General features: G+C 39.8%; 1 protein-coding gene across 1 annotated transcript; it reads right to left on the bottom strand.

The window, feature by feature from the left end:
- Positions 1-920: 920 nt before the first annotated feature.
- Positions 921-16863, bottom strand: LOC107376040 (annexin A11). Its single transcript, XM_015944928.3, has 15 exons — positions 16736-16863; positions 15090-15299; positions 14065-14141; positions 13067-13327; positions 12545-12632; positions 12069-12163; positions 11657-11770; positions 11450-11540; positions 11141-11220; positions 10768-10824; positions 7268-7361; positions 2699-2794; positions 1595-1653; positions 1379-1501; positions 921-1212 (listed from the first exon to the last, which is right to left on the bottom strand). The coding sequence occupies exons 2-15, from the start codon at positions 15295-15297 to the stop codon at positions 1153-1155; spliced, it is 1503 nt and encodes a 500-aa protein (XP_015800414.1). The 5' UTR covers positions 15298-15299; positions 16736-16863; the 3' UTR covers positions 921-1152.
- Between the last annotated feature and the right edge of the window lie 4868 nt (positions 16864-21731).

The following is a 21731-nucleotide window of genomic DNA, read 5'->3' as shown; positions in this document are numbered from 1 at the left end:
GAAGGTGTGAATTTCTTGTCAGCAGTGGGTGTGTTGGCCCTGGTCGGCCTGAAGCAGTACCCCTCGGGAAGAGGGCCGAGAATGAGCCTTGGTTGGCCCGGGAAAATTCCAGGCCACCCAGATATGTAAACAACCTACGCTACCCGGCCCGGGCCGACCCGGTACAGGTGGGAATGGGGCTTTTGACCCAATCCCAATAATCTCACTGCACCCTCTACAGTCTTCTGTGAAGTGCACTTGGAGGAAGTGCGCAGTAAGGCTTCCAGTGCGTGGTACACAAGTGTGCAAATAATTGCCGAATTGGGACAGGGAGTATTGCGTCATCGACCACAACGCATGCCGGGATGGTGGTTGCTGTGATACCTTTTTAAAAAAAACCTTTATTAACAACTTTCAAACAAACAACCAAACTATTTGAAATCGATTTACATTCATTGCTGCTTTGTCTAAAACATTCAGAGCATCAACTAATTGTACTAAAATAAACAAATTTCATTAAAAAAAACATTTTTAGAAAGGGCACTTGTGACTTTTCTCCCGCAGCAATGGACTTTGGGTAATACTCTTCACACACGTGGGTGAAGAGTGGATCAAGGACCCAAAAGGGATGTGATCAACTTCCGCACTTGAGAATCGGGACACTCTACGCACTTGCACCCTGCCCAGGATTGCGCTATTGGGATTGGGCCTTAAACCCGCTCCCATAAATTTTAGACCAGATTTTTATGCTTTTATTTTACAAAGTTGCTAATATTTTTCAACAACTGGGCATTATTTAATTAATTTTCGACAACATTTCATTGGATATTTCCAGAGGTTAACGGTAAAATCTAAACATTGTCTCTTTAATATCATATGGCACGCTTAGCGTTTAAAAAAATCATAAAACTGTATAGCTAATATTCTATTTTATACTCTTAAAACATTTTATATCCTTGCACAGGTCAACATAAAAAATATAAAGCCTTTACTTTGTATGATATAGAGGTAAACAATGAACAGCAAGTACAGCCGCATTAACATAGCATTGAAAAAGGTGGCAGAGTAGGTTTGCAGATTGTGTATAATGCATTAAAAAGCTAGAAAATAATCCATATACATTACATAGAAACATCTGTTTTGCTGTAAATTTCCCTGACTTGTAGAATTTTCTTAGTCATTGCCACCACAAAGTTTTAGTAGGAGTTTCTTGTAGTCTCCTGATGTGTCTCCCTAAAAATCAAAAGAATAAACTTAAGACATTTAACTCTCTCTCACACACACACACACACACACACACACACACACACACACACACACACACACACACACACACACACACACACACACACACTTTTATTAAAAAATGGAGTGCTCCTAGATATGGCTGGATACTTACGGAGATGTGAGTGTACAGCGATTTTCCATAGTTCTTAATGTACTCCTGACGAATATCCAGCATGTCAACCTCAGAGCGGGAGACCATGATTCGGATCAGGGTTCGGTCTTTAGTCCCAAGCCCCTGTAAGAGTGTGCAATCACACGTATTTAGAGAACTGCATCCACAAAAGTGTTTAAATTAGTTGTATAACATATAAAAAAAATCATGCTCCACCTTCATGGCCTTGTAAAGTCTCTCAGCAAAGTAGGCAGGTGTGTTCTTAATACACTTTACTGAAAAGAAGGGAGACATCGTTAGCAACATTGCTACTACTTTTTTGCCACACACACACACACACACACACTCACACTCACACTCACACTCACACACACACACACACACACACACACACACACACACACACACACACACACACACACTCACACTCACACTCACACTCACACTCACACTCACACTCACACTCACACTCACACTCACACACACACACACACACACACACACACACACACACACACACACACACACACACACACACACACACACATAAATGAAAACATTCACAAAAGCATCTTTTAAAAAAGTTCTAAGTGCTTCTGAAGAATAAGCAGCTGTTCTAAAGACGAGGAGGAGACAAAATAGATAGAGGGTGATTCAATCCATCACTTAGGCTCACTGAGGTGCAGGGAAGTATGATCTATGAATGATGCAGCATCTTCCATCAACGAGCTAGGCTGCAAATGTAGGGTTGTTGTTTAAATCATTCACAAATTTGTCTCATCTTGCAGGTTAAATCTAAATTTTCTTTTTAAAGCTACTGACCCCTTTGAAAAGATGCTTTAGGTACAATCAGATGCATATTTTTTGCTTAGCTTTCAATATGAACATTTTTTTAACTAATGGAAGAAATAATTAAAAAAAACGATCTCGCAAACAAATTGTGAAATTATGTAAAATAAGTGTAAACCCACTGCAATGCACAGCACGTGAAAACGTAGACCGTAAAACCAACAAATAAATGTTAATTCAAAACACTGAAGTCATTTGGTTACTGTACCATAACCCTTAGATTTGTTGGCAAAATAAAAAGGAGAGATGAAACATGTGGTTAGCATTAAAACAGCACATCAGCCCAGCAACGTAGCACACTTAGCATCAAAATTAATGTACAGGTGCAATGTGATCTGCATTCTTAAGATTAAACAGCGTGCACTATGAATCGTGAGGTTAGTCGTTTCATTAATGAGCAGAAAATGTAACGCTCCTAACGTAGAAGTGGTGTCCAACATAATGAACCAGTTGGCTTGAGGTCTTCCTTACCGACTGCTAGCATGCCGCTCTCCAGATCTCCAGACATCTCTCTGCTGATGCTGTTCTCAATGTCCCTGCCACACATCCTCTGGTATTCGTAAAACACTACACACACACACACCAGTAACAGAAATTACACATTGAAGAGGGACACAATTATGATTCTTTTCCTTGAAAGTTCGAGTTTCTCTAAGAAAAGAAAACAAAAATCAATGGTTCTGGCTAGAGATGTTCCAATCACGGTTTTTGCTCCCGATCCAATTCAGAGTTATTTTACTTTAACAATCTGTCGATACCAATTCCCGATCCGATATTTTAAAAATGCATTTTCACCAGCATTCAGACATCAATTCTGTTTGCTTCACAGCCAGACAGGACAAGGGGAAAAGAAAAAAAAGGCATTAAGAAAAAAGGAGAACACACTAGCGTTGTCCTTTAAGTTGTTGTAATCATAAATGCATTTCTTTCTTTCTGTATTTGTCATTTCTTTTGTTTATCTGCCATAAAACAGCACTCATTTAGGAAGTGCATTAATAAGAAACATGTTAACATTAAGAGTATATGTAAAAGTTGCTGTGTCGCTCTCATTTCAAATCGTTTACGCAGTGTGAGGCTGGTTTGGCAGACAGGGATGGCACAGCACACAACAGTCAGCAGTAGAGTCGCTCTTTTCTACTAAACACCTGTAGAGCTGCTGCGCCTGTAAAGTTAGCATGAGATATCAGATAGTGCCGCGACTCAAGGAGACTGCCGAACCTGTCTTTTGCAACCACAGACCCTTTTTCAGTGTGATAAATATACTGTTATCTTGGTATTTTTGCTGTCCTTAGACATTCTCTTTTTTTAACATATCTTTTATTTGCGTCAGCTGGCTTATCTAAATTGCTGCAGCAATTTGAGCAGGGTCCGCTTTTTTAAGGTGGTGCATCAGATTTGCAGTGTTGAACGCAGCACTACCTTTCCACCATGTTAAATGCCCAATTAGCATACATTACACATCTCTAGTACACTCCCTTTGCTGTTTCTTTTAAAATACATTCTAATTACAGACATTTTCTTTCTCTTGAGGCGACAAGTATGCTCTGTTAGCTTACAGCTACAGTGGGTGAGGAAGTATTCAGACGCCCATCAATATTTCACGCCTTGTTATATTGCAGCCATTTGATAAATCTATTAAATTCATTTTCTCCCCCATTAATGTACACACAACACCCCATATTGACAGAAATAACACATAATTTTAGAAATTTCTGCAGATTTATTAAAATAGAAGAACTGGAGTGGTTCGCAGCCGAGTGTGAAGCAGCTGGGATGAGATTCAGCTCTTCTAAATCAGAAAAGGTAGAATGCCTTCTTCAGGTCAGGGATGAGGTCATGCTCGTGTGGAGGAGTTTAAGTATCTCTGGGTCTTTTTCACAAGTGAGGGAAAGATGGAGCACGAGGTCAATAAGCGGATTGGAGCTGCGTCTGCAGTGATGCAGGGGTTGTACTGATCTGTCACGGCAACGAGAGAGCTGAGCCGGAAGGCAAAGCTCTCAGTTTACCGGTCGACGTACGTGTCATGATTCAAGAGACCAGGTGAGGTGAGTGCTCTTCCTCAATAAACCATCTTTGAGGTTCTTTTCAATCAATCAATCAATCGATCAATCAAAGCTTTATTTATAAAGCACCTTCCGCAACCCTGTCAGGAAGCCCAAAGCGCAAACATTTCTTCCACAGGTGAGGAGCGGAGGGGACACCAGCTGAGCTGGATTCACAATCAAAGGCTCTGGTATAAAGGGAGGATGGAGACACCACTCGACGCCAGATGATTGCTACAGTTTTGGTTAGCCTCTGCCACTCATATTCGCCTGTTTGCTCGCTTGTGTATTCGTGATTGGATTACTTGGATCTCTGACCTTGGATTGTTTTTGGATTATGACTTTGGACTCATCTCTGAACCCCAGTCTGCTTTGCCCTGTTTAGGAACCACTACCACGTCCATTACCTTCGCCGCTAGAACCCCGGATCTCCAGGACTTCGTCCCATCCTCCTCCATGGCTCCTGCCCTTCCCCTCTCCGCTTCCTCACCCACCTCACTCAACTAGACCCTGTCCTTACTCACCTCGGCTCGCCACCTTCCCCGCTGTTTGCGGAACTTGAACTCTAGACTAACGCCTTACGGCACCCTACTCACTGGACTTACTAGTGCGTCCTTAGTACCCGTTTTCATACTAAAAGACTTTATTTTTACTTACTCCGAGTTGTCGTGTTGATTCTGCATGTCTTGGGTTAGACGCCTCCCGCAAGTCATGACAGCACGTTCCCACCCTCACCTATGGTCACAAGCTTTGGGTAGTGACCGAAAGAACGAGATCGCAGATACAAGTGGCTGAAATTAGTTTTCTCCACTGGGTGGCTGGGCCCTTAAAGATGGGGTGAGAAGTTTGATCATTCGGAAGGGGATCTGCATAGATCCACTGCTCCTCCAAATCAAGAGGAGCCAGTTTAGCTGGCTCAGAAATCTAGTTAGAATGCTTCCCTGGTGACGTTTTCCGGGCACGTCCAAACGTGAGAAGACCTAAAAGGAAGACCCAGGACACGCTGGAGAGACTACGTCTCTAGGCTGGCCAGGGAATACCTTAGGATTTCCCCGGAGGAACTGGCCTAAATGGCTGGGGAGAGGGAAGTCTGGGCCTCTCTGCTTAAGCTGCTGCCCTGTGACCCGACTCAGGATATATGGCTAAAAATAGATGGATGGATGAAAAAACTGAAATATAACATGGTCCTAAGTATTCAACCCTTTGCTGTGACACTCATATATTTAACTCAGGAGCTTTCCATTTCTTCTGATCATCCTTGAGATGGTCCTACACCTTCATTGGAGTCCAGCTGTGTTTGATTATACTGACTGGACTTGATTAGGAAAGCCACACACCTGTCTATATAAGACCTTACCACTTACAATGCATGTCAGAGCTAATGAGACTCATAAGGTCAAAGGAACTGCCTGAAGAGCTCAGGGACAGAATTGTGGCACAGATCTGACCCAGATTACAAAAATTCTCTACTGCACTTAAGTTTCCTAAGAGTACAGTAACCTTTATAATCCTTAAACATCCCAAAGACGTTTGGGACGACTACAACCCTTCCTAGGGCAGACTGTCTGGCCAAACTGAGCTACTGGGGGAGAAGCGCCTTGGTGAGAGAGGTAAAGAAGAACCCAAAGATCACCGTAGCTGAAATCCAGAGATTATTTTTTGTTACAGCAATGACATTGAGTAATCAAACTAGAATTTGAAGGGTTAAAATTGTCTAAATGATTAGATTTATATAGGTTTGCACAGGGAAGCAGGGAAGTTGTTTAACAGCAAAACGAAAAAGGAATGTAAACATTTTGTGTAGCCACTTTTACGAGCAAACATTTATGTCTTCAAAGGCCACAAGAGGGTAGTGTTTTATTAGTGTTCCCTTGTTCCATTTTCTAAATTCTAAATTCTATTTCAACAGTTGTCGAGAGGTTTTGAAACTAAATTTGATACAATTTGCGTAAAAAAAAAAAGCTAAAATGGCATCCAAACAAAAAAGGAAAAACTGCCCAAAGGGACTAAATTTACCTAATGACGCCTGAGGGTTAGACCTTATTGAGCATCTCTGGAGAGACCTAAAAATGGCTGTCCACCAACGTTCACCATCCAACCTGACAGAACTGGATCTGCAAGGAGGAATGGCAGAGGATCCCCAAATCCAGGTGAAGGAAACTTGTTGCATCTGTACAAAGATGACTCATGGCTTAAAAGGATGCTTCTACTAAATACTGAGCAAAGGGTCTGAATACTTAGGACCATGTGATATTTTAGTTTTATTTTTTAATAAATCTGCAGGAAAAAAAAAACTGTTTTTCTGTCAGTATGGGATGCTGTGTGTACATTTCCGTACCCACTGTACGTATCACGGTGTGTGAATTCCAGGGCTACCCTAAATTGTGGGGCTTTACGACGTCGTCTGTAGAACAAAGAATACTGATGTAGAGGAACTGGTTGAAATCAAAACAAAGCCATTGTTTTCCGTTTGAAAATCTCTTTTGCAGGATGAATTTAAATGGTTAAATATGGGTTTTCCTACCCGATTCTGGTCAGTTCAAAATCCCGTGCCTGGATCGGAGTATTTCTAGTTCTGGCTCCCTACATTTAGATGTATAACATTTAAAAATCTGTTCATGTACAAATACGCCTCCAAGTTTTAAAGTCACTCAAATTTCAGTTCTCCATTACAACTTGTATCTGCTGACACAAAAAGAAATTAACATAAAAATGGGCTAGTTTTCTTCCACCTACACTTTCATTTGTATTCAAACTGAGAAAGAAGACTTATTGTTGACTCCTAGGATTGAAGTACCAACGTTCCAATTTCCTATTTAATAGTGGAGGAGTGGAGCTGTGAAACGAAGGCTTCATGAAGCCAAGGTGTAAAGGAGAAAAGAAGGAACAAAGTCAATCTAGGGTGAAATATAAATGTATACAATAACATTTTTTTAAATGCCAGTTAGTGAAAACCCGATTCTTAAGCTGTGCTCGTTTATGTTTGTGACCGCTTTACCTGCTCTGAGATGGGCCCTGCTCCTGGCACATAAGATGGCGTTGAATTTGGACTCATCTGTACCCAGTTTGTTTTCCCCAGCAGCATACAGGGCCTACAGCACAATAAGAATCATGTATGCACACATGGTGTCAGCAAAATAAATAAAACATAAACAAGGACATAGATTTCACAATTGGTTAATGAAGCTAAAATGGGTTTTCATTCTGCTTTGCATTTGGTTCTGCACCAGTGAAAACAATCAGGACTCCTACTCTAAAAATAGGCAGCATTGAACTTGCTGCTTGTAATAAATTAGCCAAGCGCCCAGCCCTGCAGCATTCCCCAACAGGATGTTCTCCCATACTGTAAATGAGTTCTTGTGAGGGTGTGTAAGGCGGGGGTGACATCAAACCGGTTTCTTGTCTGCTGGGTAATTGATGATCACAGCGTACGAGTCGCTTGTTTTAAAACTCTACACTGGTAATCACAATTTAACTTTTGTTTTCATTCATGCAAAAGTTCAACCTGAAGCTTTTTGAATACTTTATTGTAACTAAGCGTACCAGCAAGAGATCAAAATGTGTTCCTGCTTGATACAAAATGAAAATTATGGACGCCTTTTTGTTTTGTTTGACTTTTCCATATCAGATGCCTTCTCCAGTATTTGAACAGATCACGTTCTGAATCCAATGAAGGGTTTTTCCTGGCTCAAACTGAGGCAGAGGTGGTACCATCCTGACCATGCGCCAGCACATGCATACGCTGTGCATTCAACTACCTCACTTTTTTTAAAGGCAAAATATTATAAAAGGCTCAATAATATGCATTAGATTAGTGTTTAGTTCTCTTTTTTCCATCTGATATTTATAGTTACAAATATTTTTCAATGTTTGACCTACATTTCAGTAACATTTTAGGTTTGTATTAACACCAGTGGCGTAGATTTGCTCTTGACAGTGGTGGGGATTTATACATGTACTCATTCGTTAACTGCCCATCACTCCATTCATTCATAAGGTCACCACTCATTTTAGGTAGAATACTTTTTATCCACACATTAAAACCACGATTTTATATTAAAATATATATATATTAAAATATATATATATATATAAATATATATATATATAAAAATACATATATATATATATATATATATACACATATATACATACATATATATATATATATATATATACATATATATATATATATATATATATATATATATATATATATATATATATATATATACATACACACGGCCGGGAATTGATTAAAATTAATTTAATAATTACTCGAAATTCTGAAAATAATTAATCGCAATTAATTATAATTTTTTTCCAGAAAAAGCGAGCAATAAATAAGCAAATAAAAAAGAGAGTTTCATTTTATTTAGAAAACGTGTTGAAGTGTGTAAAATCACTGAATACTGTCTTTAACAGAGAAAACCTAAAGTCAAATCCAGTTTCTGTTCAAAAACATTGTTTGAAAAAGTCTATTGTGTAAACAGTGAACAGGAAATAAATCTAGCACAGTTAGCTTATGTTATTCTATGTAAATGTCATTTTCCACAGCATCAGTTCAACTTGGGTTGCCTATTCCCCAAAAAATAAATAAGAGACACCTCGCTGGCGTGGCCCCCCATATGCTTTGGTATGGCCCTGGGTGGAACGGAGTTTTGAAGGTGATCTGAACTGTATGGAATATATCAATATTATGAGCTTATAAATAATATTTACTTTATAACGTTAAAACATGTAGTGGGGTAAATCTACCTACATTTTCCTTTCCAAGCTCTTTGTTTTGTTTTCTTATTATTTGACTATTATCCTGTCCTGTCGGTCTCTGATCCTGCATCTGCCACAGGGAGATGCAGGATCTAGTTCTCCAGAAGAAATGCTGCCTTGACTGCGGCTGTGGAGCACGGGTGATGAGCGCAGCAGTGATGTACGTCAGCCATGAATAAAAGACAGAAAGTACCAAAGCAGTTAGGAACGATTGTGTGTTAAATATATATTTGGTGGCGCCACTTTGAGAATGTTACTGTGCCCGTGCGCAAGACGCAGATGTTGGTGGAGCGCATGAGCTCCACCGACATCTGTGGAGCACACAAGAGTGATTTAGAACGTTTTCCTTCTAGCTTTGGCACTGCTAACCAGCGTAGTTTGTCATGTGAGTCTCACGTGACAACATGCGCGGCCAATCACATCAGCCTTATGCGTTACGGAGGTAGGACTCGAGGAGAGAATGTCATTTAGCACTTTCTGTACCTCTAGGATAACGAGACATTTGACAGGCTTGTTTTTTTAGCGGAGGCGGTCAGATTATTGGTGGGGACTATTTAGTCATCACTGGATATTGGTAGGGACATGCCATTTCCGTCCATGCCAAATCTACGCCTATGAATAACACTCATCTTAGTCAAAATAACACATAAATATATCCAGTAAAATATAATGGATTTCATTAACACGCATTTGTATTGGAAATGGTGATAACATTTCATTTCTGCTGCTAACAATGTAATGGTGGCATGTCTATTATGTACGGGCTGGCAATAATCCAGTTTAGATTATGTTCAAAGATAGAAGCGTTTGTGAATTACATACTACAATGGCTTGCCTTACTTCCTGCTCCTGTGTGTGAAGCAGACTTGTAGCAGTAATGTGACTCGTACCTGCAGCGGTTCTGATCCATAGCGCTGCAGCATGCAGAATAAACAGGATGGTTGGGACTTTTTGTCCGCTTGTAGAGTTTAGTCTTTCTTAGTTTTACAATCATCTTATATTTTTCTGTGCGCCACTTCATCGTGAGACTGCTACCCATTAGCTTTAGCATTTGCCAATCTGCGAGTAGCTGCACTTTTGATCCCAAACTTTGGACCGGTTCTGCCTTTGTGCCTTTGCTGGTTCCTTTAGTTTCCTCCACTGCATCCAGATTACCACACTGTGCACCAGTAAAATGCATTTTTCTTACACGTAACTTACGTTTGTTTACTAAAGTTCTGGGGAAAATAGTAATTCAAAGATGATGCACCAGTGCTACGTTTGAAAATAGACAGACACGCACAGTTTTTTTCGTCGCACTGTACAGCCCTGCACTGATATGGAAGAGCCTGGGGGAAAATCAGTACGTCAATAGCACCAACCATAGATATGTACCAACTAGTAAGAAAAGCTACTTTTTGACCTTTTTCTGCAGCGGTTTGAGCACATTTTGGTGCACCGCTGCTGATACAGCGCCCCTGTAGTGGTGCAACGCTGCAACTGCAGTTAAAATAACATCCATATAGCTGGGGGCAGAGTGAAATCAGGCTGGGACGGCACAAAATTAGCTGGAGGCGGCCGCCACGCAAATTTGAACGCAGGAAAAACCCTGCAATGGGACAATGAAGTCACTTGCACACTGTTTTTATACGGCTTGTGAAGCTTATCAGACCCCAACTTATTCTATATGAAGACATACGCACACAGCTGTTTTTAATTTACAAACAATTATCAGATTTGCAAATGCACCTGAGCGTCTTGCTGAGCCAAGGAGGCATCAACGGTCTCTCGTTCATCCCGGTTCCCCTGAAGGATAATAAACATTTTTCTAGTAAGTAAAGTTTTTATATAGTATCTTTCAGATAAAAACCACAAAATGCTCCAAAATACAGGAAATTTAAGTTCAAGTGTGATTTAAAGGAGTCAAAAATTAAATATAGTGGGACGCTAAACTCAGTACAATGTAAAAAAATAAAAATAAAAAAATGAAGACATTCAGTCTAAAGTTTGTTGAACTTCAATTGTTTTATCTGGTCCTTGGTATTTAGGATTCTGAACTTTATTGTGGTAGCTGCTAAAACTAAACAGCAGGTAGAGAAAAGAACATGGATCACAGTTTCACCTGGGCCAGAGAAATTAGGAGCCGGCGGAAGTGGCCTGAAGTTTCACTCTGAATGGCTTCTTCAAGGGACTTCTTGTGCTCTGCATTGAAAAATGTAAAAACTTAGTTAACCGACACGATTCTAACAGTTCTGGATAAAGGCAGATTACTGTAGGATAAAGGACTCGAACATAAACACAGCAGCAGACATACTTAAATGAATATTTAACTGAAAACTAATGTATGGTTTCATGTAAAGCCAATCTTAAGCCAGTGTGTGATGGAGAACACACAAGAGGACAGCGGTTGTGTTGCTTTGCAGCATCGCACCTGCTTTGTAAAGTCGATTTATCTCTTTGATTTGCTCGTTGGAGCGAGAAGACAAGATCTCTATCAGACAGGCCTCATCTGTTCCAGCTCCCTGTCAGCAAAACAACACAAAGACAGACCGAGGGTTTGCTACTATAGTCTTTTGACAGCCAAAGAATGTCTGTGTTCGTACAAATATGCAACATTCACAAGTTTCTAAGAATTCACCTTCATGGCACTGCGGAGTTCAGAGGCATCAAACTCAGCTGGGGTCTTCAGCAAGGACAAAACCAGCTTCCTGAAGTCTCCAGAGAGTTCTGATGTTAGGTCTTTAATCAAATCCTGTAAAAAATAAAAATTAAAAAAAGGCAACAACTCAGAGCTGCTGCTGTGTGCAGCTACGGTGACCTTTGAGGAAATCTAATCCTCCTTCCATTTTACTGCAGCACCAGCACCTGTTGTCTGTTTGCCACATGCTTCATGCAGAGCCTCGTAATGAGCAAGGATCCATGTCTGTTTCATGTTTATAAATAGTGGGCCATCTATAAAAAGCAGGTTCTTCTCCCAGTGGAGAACTGTGCAATCTATGGCTAAAATAACATTATATAATCCCAAATGTAAGCATAAAGAGGAGTGTTACCTTCCCGTAGGAGGTCTTGTAGGCTCGGAGCAAAGGAACGCGCTGCTTATTGGAGCGACTCCCCAGTAACTCAATTATGGCTTGTTCATCAGTTCCTGCAGACAGAAATCACATAAAATAGAGAGAAAGGTGACTTAGGGCCAAAGAGTTTTCTTTATTATTATTCTTTTTGTTTACTTTTTATTTTTTTGCATAAACAAAACTTCATATGCAATGAATATTGAAAAAATAAGATTACAACCTAAACCTATTCTATCAAGAGCTAATAAAAGTAAAAGCTGTTACTTTGATGAATAAGAATGTAATTGATCAATTATGACCATTTCATACATACAAAATTCTAAAATGACAAAAGTTTAGAGTTGTTTTATAAGGATTCAGTGAACTTCAGCTTAATTAATTAGTTGAAACCACTGATGGGTCAGGAAGACGGTTTGGTAAACTGGAACAGCCTTGTGATGGATCAAAAGACTCACCAAAACCCTTCATGGCTTTCCTCAGGACCTCTACGTCTTTGAGCGGGTCGGCTCCAGGATAGTCCACGATTGTTCCCCTGAATCCTCTCTGGTATAAAAATATGAAAATACCCATAATGCCTTGCTGTTAATAACGGTTTTGTCCATCCATGGACTTTAGACATATTAGGGCTGGGCGATATGGCCTAAAATCAATATCACAATATTTTGAGGATTTCACCTTGAAAACGATAAATGGACGATAAGTACAGGTACGCACAGAAACAAAAGTTGTCCACTAGATGGCGCTGTCATGTGTATTAGGTTGAGTCACACTGTCACATGAGGCGGTACAGCTTCTTAAAGGGACATGAACGTCACCAACCAATAACATATTTCCATTTTTGTCTTATCGAATTTACTGACGTGAAAAATGATATCGATTAGTGTCAGAAATTTCGATCGTGATAGATTTTTGATTTATTGCTCAGCCCTAAGACATAGGTACATGTTTTAGCAGACTGGTTTTTTTCATCATCTTACATTGATGACAGGGTTCACTGGCATGGCTCCACCACCAAAGGACGGCACTGGCGGATTCAGTGATGGGTCCGTTGGATATCCTGGCATGGGTCCTGGTCCTAGTCCAGGCGCTGGAGCGGGTGCTGGGCCTCCTCCATAACCAGGCATGGGAGGGTTGGGTGATGGTGCACCAGGGTACCCAGGCATTGGCTGACCAGGCTGGCCTGGCTGGCCAGGGTAGCCCATTCCGGGCCACTGCTGTTGGGGCATGCCCCCCCCAGGCTGTTGGTACAGGCCACATGACTCTTGGTTAGGACAGAAGGCATCATACCCACCAGCTTGTGGGGCAGGTGGGTACCCTCCTACTTGCGGGTATGTGGATGGGTTTGGAGGATAAGCCCCCATTCCTCCAGCCTGTGATAGGGAAAGATTGGCACCCCATAATAGAAAGTCAGAGCCTTTGTGACAAATGTAATGAAAAGCAGAGACAGCTGCTCCCGCCTGGATGTATTTGCAGAATGAAAAAGATCTGAATCGGACTCTTTTATGCAATAATCCTTTGACCTTTGCTCCAATGTCAGAGAAACTGAAGTTGATGTTTGTAACATTTTCAACCTCAGAGTTTATCGATCATCAAAATCAAATAAAGTGTGGTCATGCTAATTTAAATGCACTTTAATATATCTTTAGTAGGCAAAAATGAGACAAACAAGGCAAAAGAGAGGAAACGTTAGAGATTAATGATGAAACTAAAGAGCCATGGTAAGAGTTTAACAAGAAACATAGCTGTCACGCAAGAGAACTTGAGAAATAAACTGAGAAGGAAAACTAAGATGACGATGATGAATTTAGGATGAATACTTATTAAAAATAATCTTACCGTGACGTGAAAAGACAAGATATTCCTTTTAAATCTGTGTAATTAATTCTAAGTGAAATATTTAATGTAGCAATCCAACCACGAGGCATTACAGGTGTACGTTCAGAATTCTCAGGTGGATGTTCGAGGCTAAACTTACCATGCCGTATCCAGTGTTGGAAAAGCCGTCCAAACCGGGGGAGGGGTATCCACTGGTAGGGCCACCTCCCCAGGACCCTGCAGCCGAAAAAAAAGTGATTGCGTGACTAACTGTCTGATGAAAATGACTCAATTTTCACAGAGACAGAATTCATTCCAGCTTTATTAGATTACCCTGCAAGCACAAAAAAATCTGAACAGAGAATAGGAGCAGCACGCGAACAGACTAGAATTTATTTCACTTGGAAACAGCTGAGATGGGTTTGCTTTCTAGGATAAATAGATCCAGTCATTTGCCTTTGCTGCTTACAAACACAACTAGACTGGTAAATGCTCAGTCAAGCAGCCTTTATACCTACAACACTTCCCGTGATTATTTTAGGATACACAACTAACCATGGAGGAAAAGGCTCAAACATTTTAGGAAATAGAGATCACATTCTACCAATTATCACTGGATTATTCAACCCCATGCCAGACTGAAAAAGTAAGTAAGTAAGTAAGTAAAAGTTTATTTACATAGCGCCTTTCACAGATATAAATCACAAAGCGCTGTACAACATGATAAAGATCAGGGCAAATACCTCTAACCAATATAAACATCCAAAAAACAATAGCAATGATAAAGTAGAAAATTAAATCAGGAGTATAAACAAAGTGAAGGTGTGAACCCAAACAAAGCCATCTTTTTGAAACATTTAGGGAGGGAATGCCTGGATGAAAAGGTGAGTTTTTAGATGATTTTTAAAGACCTCTACAGTGTTAGAGAGACGGAGATTTGAAGGCAGACTGTTCCAAAGTCTGGGTGCAATAGTCTGAAAGTAAAGAAAGCACTGCTGACAAGAACATGTAAACATAGCATTTCACTTAAAGGGTTATGAAATAGTAGAGTCTAAATACTTCATTTGTACTTGATGATGGTGTTTTATTTACTTGACACCAAATTTGAAACCCATTGTCTAAATGTACTAAGTTTTAGACGAACATCCTTATGTAATCACATAAATATGCTTAATGTTTACTTACCTGGGGGAGGTGCAGGTGGGTAACCTCCAGCCTGAGGAGGGTAGGCACCAGGCTGAGGAGGGTAGCCGCTTGGCTGTGGTGGGTAGCCTCCTCCTGCTTGGGGAGGGTAACATCCTGGCTGAGGAGGGTAAGCAGCTGGTTGAGGAGGGTACATCCCCGGCTGTGGTGGGTAGCCACCTGACTGAGGGGGATATCCTGGATAGCTCATTCCTATGAGCGTTAGAAATAAGAAGAGTTAATTCAATTAGCTGACAGATATGAGAAAATAACATACTGTGTTGCTACCATGAGAAAAAAAAACTAAACAATGAAAATACCTTGTTAGGGAACGTTAGTTTAAAAAAAAGCGCATAAATAAACATAACAACAAAGACTAAAACACACCCCAACAAAGACTAAAACACACCCAACTATGAACCTGATTTGCTTCATTTTTTTTCCACTGGACTCACTTTTCTGACCAGGGTCATCGTTACTACTAACCTTTAAGGTCTGAATTTGTTCAAGTTTGAAACAAGTAGATCTCACAATCAAAGCCTATTAAGATTTTTTTAATTAAACCTGGGTTCTATTTCAAATTATTCTTAATAATCTGACACAAAACTCTTAACTAAATCAATTGATAACTATTTTTTTCTTGTTTGTTTTCTAGGAATGCACATGTAGTGCAACTTAATACAGGGAATGCTGCTCAATACTGAGGGTGTTTGACCAAAACCATTGGTAGTCAGGTAGTATGTGGTCATGGACAACTCTGATTTTGGTTAAGTTTAGAATAAGCAAAGACAGGCTAGATGAGTCCATGGTAACAGAGACAGATGTGGGACAGTCGTGATGATTTACATTACATAATAAAATACATCTATAAGTTTGAATGAGCTAGCCGAGATACTGAGATATCCTGGAAAGTCAAAACAGATACAGAAGTATAGAAGCCTTTCAATTAAGTACTTTATTGTGTAATTCTGGAGTCAATAAATGGGCAATAACTGATATTTCTACATTTTCATCTGAAGCCAATTTGTTGATGAGTAACTGGAAAATATTAATACCTAAACTATAAAATCCTTCCTTAAACTTAAATTCTATGATAAAGAGATTCAATACTTAGGTCTAAACAGATCTCATTTCAATGTTTTCAACATACCAACATCTTTCATAATTCAGCTCTTCGGAAAAGCAGTGAGATAAATGAAACCATTACAACTTTGTGGGTTAAAATATGCCTAAAATCTGTGTTTGTAAATGAAACCGACATAAAGATAAATGACTCTGATAGGGAGAGGATAAGTTACACATAGCCCTGCCTGGGGCCTATGAACCTTGAATTAAGACGGGACAAGGCTACTTCCCGGAACTGTCGAACACTGTGCCTTATCTTTTATTAGCGTAACGGCTAAAATACCGGAAGCAGTGCGACAACTTCATATAAATATAAAAACCTAAAAGTACTACATAGACTTTTATACGACTAAATAGGCTATATATTTAGATGGCTAAATAACGTATTCAGACCAACGTTTAATCACCACCGGAGTTACAGTAATACCACAACGACGACCCAAGCAGTTCGGATTTAGTTCGTACAGCTTCTCGATAGGCATTCGTTTTTGGAAATGTTTGATTAGTTTTTCCGATGAACTTACTGTTAATTTTCCAGTTCCTCCCTAGAATGCGTAAAGACTTATTACCAAAGGATCTGTGCTCTTTAGTAGAAGACTGACAGGGTTTAACTCAGGTGGGTGGAACTCATAGTTTCCATAAAAGGCGACCCGCCCTGTATGGGGCGCCGATTGTAAAAGTAGTACAAATATTTAGTATCAATATATAAAGTTATATAAAAGATTCAAAATGGAATCTAAATATACAAAGTTAATATGAATTATTTAAATCTTAATAAAATGTAACCAAATATTCAGATTTCATTCTAAAGGTATAAAGTTTCCTAGTCCCTAATAGCAAAGCAAGCTCCTTTAAGCATACTTCACACTGAAAGCATCAGAGGCGCATAACAACAGCTGAACATCACTGCTTCAAATAGAATCCATTATAGTCTATGGAGTGTTTCAAACCAGCCATGATGTGGCAATGTTCAGGTGTGTCCCAGAAACGATGTGCTGCTAAAGGTGATTGGGTTCTATTTTTGCCATGAGCTGCTTCTGGGACACAACTATTTCTGCAGTTAACACAGGGCTAGACAAGAAATCACATACAGTTTCAGTGTAAAATCCCTGGTAATTTTCAAAATAAAAGTACTGCAGCAACGCAATCTCATAAATATGAATCTTACGAGTGATCTAACGGCTTATTCACTCCCACTAGTATCATTCCAGAAGTGCAGCCGTGTGTTTTTCATGGCTTTAGTCCTGGCAGGGTAGAGAAACAACATCATAGATGACATCAAATAGCATAACCAAAAGTAATTTCCTTCATTTTGGTTTCAAGACAGATTGCATAAACAAACCGTGACCTTTGGAGTCTTGAAGGATCTTGTGATCTTGCAAGTCCAGCGAGGAAGCGTTCTGTGGCCAAGAATCAATGTGTGCAATGGACCACATTGAAGCTCGCGAGTAAACCGTTTTGCTGCCGTTCTGCACAGCTTGATGCTTCCCGTGTGAAACAGGGGTCAGACTATTCATTTAAGGTAGAGAAGTTATCTCTACCTGCTTCACCAGAGGACAGAGGGATGGAAGGAAGGTTTGTTTTGGAGGTGAGCAGCCCTGAGCCATATTGTTTCAACGGGTGGCTCATGAGTTGCCTTGCTATTCCAACTACAATTCATTGTGGGGGCGGCTCAAGATGGCGGCATGAGAGGACGTTCTTTTTCAAGCTCTCAGCACCAAATCTGCAATATAATATATTTAGGACTGAAAACAACCGGACGTTTACTGCAAAGTAAGGGAATACTTGTGTGCTTTGTTTTGATAGTAAACGGTAGCTATTGGTGACTGAAACATGCCCAGGAATGCAAATAAAAGACTGAGTGATGCTAACAGAGCATGCTACATTGCTAGTGATCACTGCTATGATGGCGCTACCTCTGGTCAACTGCAAATGGAAAGTAAGGATGAGTTTCCACCGCTACCTGTAACTCCATCCAAGCCACCATTAGCCAAAAAACCAACTGTAACAAATGTCTCCTTTGAAGACTCCAGTTCAAATGAAGTGGTTCGAACTCTTTCTAACTTAATGTGGCAAGGTGGAGAAACGAGGGCCCGGGCGGGATTTGATCCCCATACTCCCGGGTGAGAGTCATGCACACGTACCAGTCAGCCAAAGGGACATCCCCTTGGCCAAGTAGCCAGGGTGCATGATCAGTCAGGACACTGTGACAGGACGCTCACACTGCCACATCTTCCCCCCTCTTTTTCCACGAGCACGTTCTCGTGCTTCCGCGCAGGGTGCCACAATCTTCACCTCTATGGACCTACTTGACAGTACTACATGGATCCTGCCGACAACACCAAATGTGGCAAGGTGGAGAAACGAGGGCCCGGGCTGGATTCGATCCCCATACTCCCGGATGAGAGTCATGCGCACTTACCAGTCAGCCAAAGGGACATCCCCTTGGCCAAGTAGCCAGGTCGCATGATCAATCGGGGCACTGTGACAGGACGCTCACACTGCCACATTAATTAACAACAGAAGTGATGCAACTGAGAAAAGGGTGGAATCTGTCCGCGGTGAAGTGAAAGCCATGAATGATAAAATAGTTGGCATTGAAAAACGAATGGAAAATAATGAAACATCCACCCTGGCATGTTCAAATCGCGTCCCTGAGCTGGATCGTTACAGATGACTTTGGAACCTGAAACTTTACGGTGTTCCAGAGGCTGACGGTGAGGATGTCAGAAAGGAGGTGATCGGGATTTGCCAGGAGCTACTACCTTCGGAGCGGGAAAAGATTTTAGACGCAGTGGACATTGCACATCGATTGGGGAAAAGAAGACCAGATAATCAAAATCCACGGGGTATCATCCTCCGCTTTGTCTCCAGAAGGTACAGAGATGCGATATGCAAAGCAGCAAAGATGTCTGCCTTTCTTCAGAACAAAGGCCTGTGGTTTGCTGAGGATTTAACGAAGGAGGAAAGAGAGCAGCGCTTGAAACTGTGGCCAATCTTCCAAAATGCCCGGGAAGAAGTCAAAGTAGCATATTTTGTGGGAGGGAAAGCCTTTATGAATGGCTCAGAAGCACATGTATAAACTGCAGAATGGATGTTCTGTTGCTTAAATATTGAAAGGTAATCCTCATTCTCAGGGTGCCAAAGCTGTTCTTGGGCATTCACGGTTTGCCTTTTTCCCCACTTTGTTAAAGTTGGTCTGGTGGTAATATGTTTGATTTATTTGGTGCTGATCTCGTTTACATCAAGTAGTGTTTGGGACTTTTCTAACCTGTTAGAAAATTACTTTATCATTTCTTTCTCTTAACACTAGGGGTTACATAATTTAGTTAAGCATAAAGCTATTTTTCTTTATTTGAAAAAGTACAAAACAGATTTAATTTTTATTCAGGAATCACACTCCGCTGCGGATGTGGCAGCTTTTTGGAGAAACCAGTGGGGAAATACTGTTTGGTTCTTAGTGCTCTGCTGGGGTAATTATTACGCTAAAAAAATCGATTTCGGGGAGAAGTCTTACTGATTGTGATCCCAAATAATAAAACTGAATGATAATATTATTTTAGTGGCGAACATTTATGGATATAATACAGCTCTTGAAAATACTAGTCTGATGCTTTATTGAAAATATTCTGGATTGTTGGTTAACTAAAAATCCTACTGCACAGTTGCTTTTAGAAGGGGATTTTAACCAAATCTTTGATTATAACCTGGATAAATTCCCATCTACTCATACACGTACTACAGGAGACAGTTTAAAAAAACTCATGGTTAAATTCAATTTAGTAGACATCTGGAGAGTGCAAAATCCAAACAAAAAAACATTTACATGGAATGATAAATCAGGCTCTCGACAGTCTCGGCTGGATTTTATGCTCATATCAGAGTTTTTCGACATAGACATGGTCGATGTCAGTATTGGTCCTTCACCATTAACTGACCATGAATCAATATTTATTACCTTACACCTCACCCCTGTAAAAAAAGGAAATGGTTCATTTTGGAAAATGAGCACTTCTCTTGTGAAACATGATAATGTAAAAAGGGCAATTAAAGACCTTATAATTCATTTCTCATCAAAACCCTTCTTGGAAAAGAAATTTGCTAGAAACTGGGAGCTTTTAAAATTTGAAGTGGGTAAATTTTTGAGGAAAATAGGTTCCTCTAAGTCTAATGCTAATAAAATGGAAGAGGACTGAATTGTGTCAGTCTTAATCAATTAGTCTAAGGATCCCAACTTATTATTGATCTATAACTTAATATTATCTAAAGCAATGTAGAGGTATGGGTTTTCTGTTTAAGCTATTTAGTCTATTGGACTGTTAACTTTCCCCCTAGTGTGTGTGTTCATGTTATTCTTCTGTTCTCTTTTATTTTTGTTCACTTATTTTTCACTCGATGTGTTTCAATGACCATTTTATTTTGAACTATGCTTTAAATGTCACTCACTTTTTTATACAATTGTGTTGATGTTACAATTTTACCAATAAAGATGAGTGAATAAATAAATAAATAAATAAATAAATAAATAAATAAATAAATAAATAAATAAATAAATAAATAAATAAACAATAACAAAAATACTACAATTCATTGTGGAGGAGTGGCCTAGCCCAAGACTTGGCTGCTTTTATAGTCCACGGCAGTATGGCTGCAGATTATTCTTAAATGTTGATTAAAATATGTAAAACCACAATTCGATTTGGGAAAACTGTGTTTTTCTTTTCTTTCATAAATGTGTGAATTAAATTGTGTTAAATGTACAAAATGTTGAAATTTATCTTGGCTGGCCGGTAGCTCTCTGGTAGCTCAGCCCCCCTAAACCTCTGATGCTACTCGCCCCTGCTTTATATTAGATTAGATTTGTCTCTAAATAGATTTAACTTTATTTTTCTCACTAGCCTCTTTTTATGCTGGTGTTCCTGTCATCTCTGTATGTTTAGGGATCGGTGTTTCTCCTTTATCTTTTTTTAAATCAGTTTTATCATTGTAAACTGTTTTTATTGAAGTTGTGAAGTGCCTTGTGATTCCTTTATCTACAGAGGTGCTATATCAGCAATCCGTCTTCTATTCATATTTTATTCTAAAATTAGAATTTCCTTTTATTATATTTCATTTTTATGTTTAAACAGGAAGCCACATCATTTTGTTCTCTTGATTACGGTTTACATCACTTAAAAATTGTCACACATAATTTGTGTTATTATAAGAAGATACTTGTGGCTGAATGTGGCTGTTATTTACTTTTACCCTTTACTGATAAGATACACACACACATACGTTTTCTTAATGAACACCACCAACAAAATAAAACATAAACAATCTTCATGGTAATATTTTTAGCACAGGCCAGGGGACTTTCACAGGTGCGCTTATAACAATTGCCACAAGAGGACGCCAAGTTCAAAGGTTATTTTCACTCTAGTGCAGTCCGCCTCCCTCTGCAGGCACAGGCATGCTCAGTAAAACGCTCATTGAAAGATGAACTTGCTGCTTAGTTGCATTTGCTAAATAGTCTCAATG

This window comes from Nothobranchius furzeri, chromosome 12 (genome assembly GCF_043380555.1).
Source record: "Nothobranchius furzeri strain GRZ-AD chromosome 12, NfurGRZ-RIMD1, whole genome shotgun sequence".
In the NCBI taxonomy this organism is placed as follows: domain Eukaryota; kingdom Metazoa; phylum Chordata; class Actinopteri; order Cyprinodontiformes; family Nothobranchiidae; genus Nothobranchius; species Nothobranchius furzeri.
Note: the sequence above shows the minus strand (reverse complement) of the source record. Positions and strands in the feature narration are given on the sequence as shown.